The sequence below is a fragment of the Nannobrachium achirus genome, assembly GCF_963921795.1.
Source record: "Nannobrachium achirus genome assembly, chromosome: 10".
NCBI classification, from domain to species: Eukaryota; Metazoa; Chordata; class Actinopteri; order Myctophiformes; family Myctophidae; genus Nannobrachium; species Nannobrachium achirus.
The window spans coordinates 20,471,216-20,480,157 of record NC_137819.1 but is presented as its reverse complement, the minus strand read 5'-3'; the positions used below and the strand labels follow the sequence as shown (position 1 = coordinate 20,480,157).

The 8,942-nt window shown below is 41.9% G+C and overlaps 1 protein-coding gene across 2 annotated transcripts in view; it reads left to right on the top strand.

The window, feature by feature from the left end:
* LOC308292585 (CD209 antigen-like protein C) overlaps positions 1-7,659 on the top strand; it is an 8,959-nt gene extending 1,300 nt beyond the window's left edge. Inside the window, exons 2-6 of one of the 2 annotated variants that reach the window (XM_080734967.1) lie at positions 2,215-2,301; positions 3,391-3,498; positions 4,069-4,202; positions 4,479-4,582; positions 6,140-7,659. In XM_080734967.1, the coding sequence (XP_080591093.1) occupies positions 2,215-2,301; positions 3,391-3,498; positions 4,069-4,202; positions 4,479-4,582; positions 6,140-6,305 (599 nt within the window). In that variant the 3' untranslated portion in view covers positions 6,306-7,659. Of the gene's footprint in view, positions 1-2,208; positions 2,302-3,390; positions 3,499-4,068; positions 4,203-4,478; positions 4,583-6,139 lie in introns of both variants that reach the window. The other variant, XM_080734966.1, reaches the window with a different exon arrangement.
* Positions 7,660-8,942: the final 1,283 nt, after the last annotated feature.

The following is an 8,942-nucleotide window of genomic DNA, read 5'->3' as shown; positions in this document are numbered from 1 at the left end:
AACCTTTTCATGTGAAGGACCCCCAAAATGATATCTATTTGGCCATGGACCCCCATCTCAAAATATTTAGTTCCAGGGACCCCTCAGAAGCAAAATTTGAGTTACAAACGTTCGCTTTGAAAATACATATATTCAAAGATTTGCACACATTTTCACGACTTTTTCCAAAAATAGCAGATCTACAAGCTTGCAGCGCGGCACTCGGTGCCGCGCTGTGAGCTTGTATATCTGCTATTTTTCACTGGTTAAAGCATTCAATAATTCTAGGCCTAAATGGTTTGAGGGTGTTCCACTGTGCCCACCTCACTAGTTGTGTCTCCTGCACTGCTGGTGGCACTTCCTTTGATTAATAGGAAGGTGCCAAGTGCTGTGGAGGAGAGGGGTTTCCTATGTTGCTGAGTAATGTTATCTAAAGTGTCACTGAGTTTTCACCACGTTATACTTGTTTATAGTAAAGCATCTTTAAGATGTGTGGGTCACTTTTAGGCAAGGGGTAATTGACATCATTATTTATATGGAAGTATTTGGAAGTCATTGTTATTATTACTAATTAATTGGTGCTGTCCTGTGGTAGGATCCACTCCCTATTTAAGGGAGGCTGCAGTGACAGACATACTGGTTCTGATAGTTAACATTCCCTGAGGGAGAGCTAAGGTCAGGGCCTTGCGGCAATCAAGGATTTACCCGAAGAGAGTTTGTAGCCAGTTGGTAAGAAGGGAATACTGTAAAAAGTCCAGGAATAAATTCCTTACCAAAAGGTTTCTTCACCAATGTATTTGTAAAGGTGTCTAGTAACATATCCCACAAAGACTGAAATTCAGTTTCCCTAGGAGAATCTGTTACAGCTGATGGAAGTTGGAGTCCCATTAAATTAACTATACAGGATAAAACACCCAAAAAATAAATATGCTTTAAGTAGCATGTGAGGGGTCAGACTAGGGTTTTCTAATGATTCTGAATCCATTGCAAGCATTTGTTTTGCACAAAAAACATTCCTTGGGGTAGAAACAGCCCCCATACAATTATTGTTTAGTGATGAGTCATCACTTTTCAATGTTTTGTGGGAGCCGCCTTGACCCCAAGGAATGTTTTCCGTGCAAAACAAATGCTTGCAATGGATTCTGAATCATTAAAAAACCCTAGTTGACCCCTCACATGCTACTTAAAGCATATTTATTTTTGGGTGTTTTATCCTGTATAGTTAATTTAATGGGACTCCAACTTCCATCAGCTGTAACGTATTCTTCTAGGGAAACTGAATTTCAGTCTTTGTGGGATGTGTTACTACCTTTACAAACACATTGGTGAAGACATTTTTTGGCAAGGAATTTATTCCAGGATATGACACTATTTCGGACAATATTCCCTTCTTATGGGTTATGTTAGTGTTCGTGTTAGTGTTTATTTATTCTTCAGTATTCTATTTTTTCTAGTTGACTCAGTCTTATTTTTGGCTACTTGAATGCACTGTAAACTGCACTGCTGATGGGAGGTGTTTGGGTGAAATAAAAACCATTACAGACCATTTTGGGACTGTTCTTGGAGCCATGGCAAGCTCTCGGCGTTGAGAGCTTGTAGATCGAGGTAAAAAAGACCAAGTTGATAGTGAAAGGTCAGGTTTACAAAATGGACGATTTAAGTGGTTTATTGTCTGAAAATACAAATTAACATGAATCCAACAGACTGATGACAAGTCTATGAAAATCTGCATCACAATATGTAGAGGGGGTCCCTGCTTCATCTCTCTCTCAGCTAAGGGGTCCTTGGCCTGAAAACGTTGAAGACCCCTGCTTTAAGTAAAACATGCAGTATTTTTTCCACCTCTGAATTTCACTTAAAGGAGTAGTTCACCCCCAAAACGAACATTTTGCTATTGCTTACTCACTCAATGGAGACATCAGTTCAATAAGATGTTTTGGTATTTGTCGCATTTCTCAGACAAACATATTATAGTAAATTTACCCCCATTGATTCCGGGTGGGGACCCGAATGCATTTGGGTCCCCATTCGGAATCAATGGGGGTACATTTATTGTAATCAAATTATTATTGTCTTAGGAATGTGACAAAAAACGAATAGAAAGAAATGTAATTTGGGGAGTGAACTCTGTGTGTGTGTGTGTGTGTGTGTGTGTGTGTGTGTGTGTGTGTGTGTGTGTGTGTGTGTGTGTGTGTGTGTGTGTGTGTGTGTGTGTGTGTGTGTTTTCAGATACAGATTCCAGACTGTCTGCAATTGAAGCCAAGATGGAAGAGTTCCAGACCAGACTGAATGAGAGTGAGAAGGTGCAGGATCAAAAAACAGGTAGGCCTAATAGAATATTTAGGGGCCTTTGAATCAGTAGGCCTTATTATAAAAACCTGCCACAAAAAGTTCCAAAATCTAACTTTGGTCGATTATATCTCCCCTTTAATAAACCCAAATGGTATTGTATTTTTATATCATTTTTATCGTTGATTTGTCCCCTTTACACCGAGGTACAGCTTGTATGCATCGGGCATTCGAGGTATGAGCTACACAGCCAAACGTGTGGGTAGCGCTGACCAGAATTTTGCCAAAATGGCAATATACTGTTCTGCTGGTATTTACTCTCGTTTTGGGCTTCCCTGACACTGAGCTTAACATTAACAAAGTATAAAAATGGCCAATATGTGTTCTTTTTTCTTTTCCTTATTACTGTGAGAGAGTGCAATCATTCAATGCCCCAAGTAACAAAGGTGAACACCAAAAGAACAGTATTGCAGGCCTGCCAGGCCTTTTTGACCATTTTTGGAGGGGCCCTACCCACACATTTGGCTGTGTTGCTCATTCCACGAATGCCAGATCCTTACAAGCTGTACCTCGTTGTAAAGGTGACAAATTAACGATAACAATGATATCAAACACAATACTATTTGGCATAATTAAAGGGGGGATATAATGGACCGAATGTTGGCAAATTTTGGGTCGGCGCTACCCACACGTTTGGCTGTGTAGCTCATGCCTCGAATGCCCGATGCTTACAAGCTGTACCTCATTGTACAGGTAACTAATCAACGATAAAAATGATATAAAAATACAATACCATTTGGGTTTATTAAAGGGGAGATATAATCGACCAAAGTTAGATTTCCAAACTTTTTGTGGCAGGTTTTAGTTAAAGGTATTGTTTGGTTAGTAGTATAGGGTTAAATAGCTCTATAGTATGGTAGTAATGATTGCTATAGAGTGTTTGTTATGGGTGGCTTTGACTTAGGAGGTAGAGCAGGGTGCCAATGTTCCGTGGGTTGGCGGTTCAAATCCCGGATCAGTGAACTGTCCTTTAGAGGCTGGCCTAGACAGCATGGAGGAAACTCTTAACACTTGATGTATTTTTAATTATTGGATCTCCCATTTTATATTGTTTCCATACAGATCAGCTACAGACCAGCTTTGACCAGTTACAGGCCAGTTTTGACCAGTTCCAGGACAGACTTAACCTACTGACTAGAGAGCCAGATTGCATGAAAAGGAAGCTCTGTGGTGAGTGAGACATCACTGTGTTTCTTCATTGTCTTGTCATGTCCCGGTACATCAGGGGTCTTCAATGTTTTCAGTCCAAGGACCCCTTAGTTGAGAGAGAGATGAAGCAGGGACCCCCACAACCTGTTCATAGATTCCATATAGTTTCATCGTTTGACAGCACGATCAGTGTATTATGGATTAATGTCCATTTGTTTTCAGATATTTAACCACTTGAACCGTCAATACTTAATGAACTTGACCTTTTGTACTTAGTCTGTTCTTTTCCCCCTCCACATCAAAGCTTTGTGCCGAAAATAGCCGATCTACAAGCTCACAATCCCTCGCGCTGCGTGGCGTTGTGAGCTTGTAAATCGGCTATTTTCAGCCACAGTTCTCAGAATATGGACACTAGGGTTCAAGTTGTTAATATAAAAAGGATTGGAAGATTTGGAGGACCCCCTGTAGTAACTCTGAGGACCATCTAGGGGTCCTGGACTCCCTGTTGAAGACCCCTGATGTACATCATTAATCTGAGAAAATGAAAAGAATAAATAAGATTTGCTAATATTGTTGTTTCATTTTTTTTAGAACAAGATGGATTTCAATTTAAAAAAGGTCTATGTTATTACATCTCTACTGTGGAGAGAACATGGGAGGCGGCCAGAGATTGGTGTAGAGACAAACAATCTGACCTGATTGTCATACAGAGCAAAGAGAAACAGGTAGTGTGTGTGTGTGTGTGTGTGTGTGTGTGTGTGTGTGTGTGTGTGTGTGTGTGTGTGTGTGTGTGTGTGTGTGTGTGTGTGTGTGTGTGTGTGTGTGTGTGTGTGTGTGTGTGTGTGTGCGTGCGTGCGTGCGTGCGTGCGTGCGTGCGTGCGTGCGTGCGTGCGTGCGTGCGTGCGTGCGCGCGCGCAAGTCTGTGCACATTAGTGCACTTTGTGGAAACACACATCTATTGTACAGTTTGTACATCAGTAACCATCAGCTTTTCTGGTCAGGAATTTGTTGCCAGTTTCAACAAGAAAGTGTGGCTGGGTTTGACCGACACAGAGACTGAAGGATCGTTCCAGTGGGTGGATGGAACACCACTGACCGAACCAAGGTAAGACTGATCTTCTTTTTACCTTCATTCTAATAAATGGTATTACATGTGTACAAATCGCCTGCACTAGCTGTCACTAAGACATCTGAGTCTACTTCACTTCACAACAAACCAGGTCTGTGCATTCCTTTTTTGGTCAAAGTTGATCCCATGCCAAAGCGCTAGCGCTCGCCCAGCAGTCTGCTGTCACCTACGTGGATGCATGCACACATTTGCGCAACTACACCCTTTAGGGCGTCTTACTGGTAATATATTACTGCAATATTATACTTTCCCCAGTAACCAGTATTGTATAGGCTATATTAATATTTCCAGTAAGACAGCTAAGGGTGGCCATGTCTTGGCCATCTGGCCAAAGGGATTTGGTTCCTCTGGAATCACAGGGATCTCCATATATGGCAATACAAGGGATTTGGTTCCCCTGACATCACAGTGATTACATATTGGCATTCACAGATATGGGCTTAATATTGATGACATCAGGGATCTCCATATGTGGGCATAAAAGGGATTTGGTTCCCCTAATATCACAGGGATCTCCATATCTCCATATATGGGCATAAAAGGGATTTGGTTCCCCTGGCATCATCAAATTTGGAGATTACTGACATCATTGATACGTCTGGGTTCTCCAACATTACTTCTGAGACTCCTCGACTCCTACACTCAATCCCTCCCTCACACCCCCCGGGCACAGGACTAGTACAGATTATTATTTTAATTTGATTTACTATAATATACAATATAAATAACAAACAAAAAAAAACACAAAATTGTCAAAAATAGCTTATCTACAGCTTGTAGATCAGCTAATTTGAAAATGTTAATACTGGACTGGTGTGCCTTGGACACAAACATTTGAAAACTACTGAAAATAAAATTAAGTCATAATTAAATAACAAACAAATTAGATTGAAAAAAATAAATAAAATAGAAGCAGTCTTCCGAGCACAGGTATCCAGGCGGCCTGTTATAGCGCCACCATGAGGCTGATTTGTAAAGTTTGAAGTGGCATTTCTTTCTCGGCATATTCACAAAAATTGCACGCTGTGTTTGTGATTTGAGGCATTTTTTTTTTCAAAACTGACCAATCTTAAAAACTTTGAAAGCCAATCTCAGCCAATCAGGATGGAATATGGACAATCAGACAGATCCATGTCGATATCATGACTATAGAGATACTGTCTACCAATTTGCGTGAGTTTTGGACAAAATCTATAAGAGTACTGGCCAAAAGGTAGTTTAGCACAAATTGGCCTCCTGGTGGCGCTAGAACAGGCCCATGTGAAAAGTGTGGGGCAGAGGTTCTGAATTGGCATCCAGGGAGTGTGTGTGCTCACTCAGTTTGGCAGCGACCGGGCTAACGGCGCCGGAGATTAGCTAGTAACAAACTGGAGGACACACGGACGCACGCATGGACGGACGGACGGACGGACGGACGCACAGACTGACAGGCAGACAGGGGCGAAAACATACTCTCCCCCAAGCCTTCGGCTGGTGGAGACAAAAAACATACTTTGCAAATGTATTGCAATTATTATGTTCCTACTTCTACAGGTACTGGATGGCTGGTGAGCCTGATCTTGAAGACAGAGACAACCCTAATTCAGGAGAAGACTGTGTTGAGTATTATGATGGGTCTGAGGAAATCCCTAGCAAAGGATGGAACGATGCATGGTGTTCTTTTGATAGATACTGGATCTGTGAAAGAGTTGTGCAGTGATGAAACCATCATGTTCACCATGTATCAGTTAGCTGGTGTGTTGATACAATATATCATTAATTTAGCTGGTGTGTTTGTGTCATTTGGCTCTGGGGCATTCACCAAATATTCCAATATCAAAGTCACTATTCGACGTTGTTCACCGAAGTCGAATATTCACTTTTCTTTTCTTTTTTAATTGTTTTCTCTTCAAAAAATATATAGCCTAGTTTATAAAGCTTGGCTAGATAGGAAGTCATAAGAAGGAGTTGTCAATGCTCCTGGTGGATGAATTATTCAATGCTCTATACCAGGGCTCAAACCTTTTTAGGCAGTGACCCCCAAAATAAACATAATTTTAACTGGGGATCCCCACCCTGACAAGCACTTGGAATTGTAGGTATTACATTTAATGTGACTCGGTTCTGCAGATACATATTGTGATAATAGCAGATCTACATGCTCACAACGCCTCGCGCTGCGAGGCGTTGTGAGCATGTAGATCGGCTATTACCACAATGTTCGCCTCTTGCTTACTTAATATTTGACAGTTTGGCCAGTCCTGTCTAACATTCGACTATTTGAATACTTTGAGGTCGAATAATTCGAATACTAGAAATCACTACTCGTGAATGCCCTATTTGGCTGGTGTGTTTGGTAAAGCTACATGATGATGGCTGTGTTGTTCCCTGCCCAATTGGGTATGGCAGGGGTATGCAGGGGTATGCAGCTGCCATACCTTGGCTACAGGGGGAAATAATGAAATGTACTTTTCATTGTGCCTGTTGCTAAGGTATGGCAAAATGACTGGTGTCTTGCACGCGCGCGAGGGCGCGCGTGCAAGACACCAGTCATGTTGCCATACCTTACCTTTTTCTGAACTGACACCACTGTTCCCTGCCACGCTTTATCTTTCACCAAACCTAGACCCAGAAACTACCCAGCATCAAAATAAGGAAAGGTCATCAAAGTCAGTGGCGGCTTGGACCATTGGCAATAAGTCGTCAAAGTTGTCATGCGGCATTAACACTTTACGTGCCTAAAACGGAAATCTCTGTCTTACCATCTTTATTAATTAATCTGTTTAAATGAGTACCATGTTTCATGTACGTGTTTGTTCTGTTGTATTCTTAAAACAGTGCAAGAGAAGTTATGCATCTATTTCTCACCAGTTTTGATCATTTTATTTCACTTTATTTGCCATTCAACCTTCTTATTGATCGATTATGTGCTTTATGTAACCACTTAAGCCCTATGCTATACTTTGGCTATCAGAAAATAGCAGATCTACAAACTGTACTATGGTAACATGTCATTAGGTCGACCCTGTACTGTATGCAAACTGCTAATAAAGTATTTAAAGAAGCAAATGCTATTTTAATTTGATGGTCAAGATCTTTCTGAAGGGGAGGGGATGTCCAGATGTTCACTAACCTTCGGTCTCAGTTGGTTCAGTACCAGCCGCTCAAAGACCTTCATGACCTCTGAAGTCATTCAAGTCAAGGCAAGTCTGTAGTCGTTGAGGACAGAGGGACGGGTCTTCTTAGGCACCGGGACGATGCAGGAGGACTTCCACAGCTGTGGCACCCTCCCCGTCCTCAGGGAGAGGTTGAAGAGATGCGTGAAGGGACAGCAAGCTGCTCTGCGCCGGCCTTAAGTTCCCGAGAGTTGATATTGTCAGGTCCTGCTGCTTTTCTGGTGTTTGTCTGGGTGAGTAGGCACCTCACCTGCCCAATGGTGAGGGTCAGGGGAGAGGGAGGAACAGGGTGGCTACTGAGGTCACCATTTCTCCTGCTAGCGATTGACCCAGCAGCAACTTGTTGTGGCCAGGTCTTGTCTGTGGGCACTACAATAGTATTGTGTATTTTCTTTGTGATCCCTGTCAAGGACCCCTGAATTTATGTTTGGCAGTGAACCCTCATACAACATTTGTGTTGTTAAAATGTTTCAAAGGTTTTTCAATTTGTCAACTTTTTCCTTGATTAAAAAAAAAGAAGCAAATATCTCACAACACATCAGTGATGCAATGCATTGTGAGCTTAGATATATTAGCTAACTTTTCTGGAGACCCCACTCTGAGAACCACTGGCGTAATATTCCATTAATTTACTATGCACTATGTCAGTGGTTCTCAAAGTGAATTCCGGGTTCCTTTAAAGGGGTTCAAAATTGACTCTTACTTACAAGACCCTATAACTAATATAACGGGTCCATTTGGTTCCATTTGTATACTGTCAGAGTGGGGAGACCTTGCTAAAAGCTGCATGTTGGGCAATTTGAGAAATTTACATAATTAGCTCAAAATATGGCTTTCATTTTGCTTCCAGTTAACTTCCATGGCCTAGTGGGATTGTGGGAATGTTGTGCATGCAGAGTTCCAAGGCAATGACTGACAGGCACAGGCTGCCACAGAAAACCGGCCCTGGCATTTGTAGGTCTTCAGAGGCCCAAAGATGCCATTATGCATGTTTTTAATACACTTTTCTTTTTGTTTTGGCTCAGCCGCGGCCCCAGACTGCCCAGCCCTTCGCCAGACCGTCCAATCCGGGCCTGATGAGACTGACTGAAGAGAAAAATATCGTCACTGTCAGGCAGAAACCTCGTATCTCCAAGTTTCAAATTTGTACGATTTTCGCAAAGTAAAGTCCTGGTTCATCA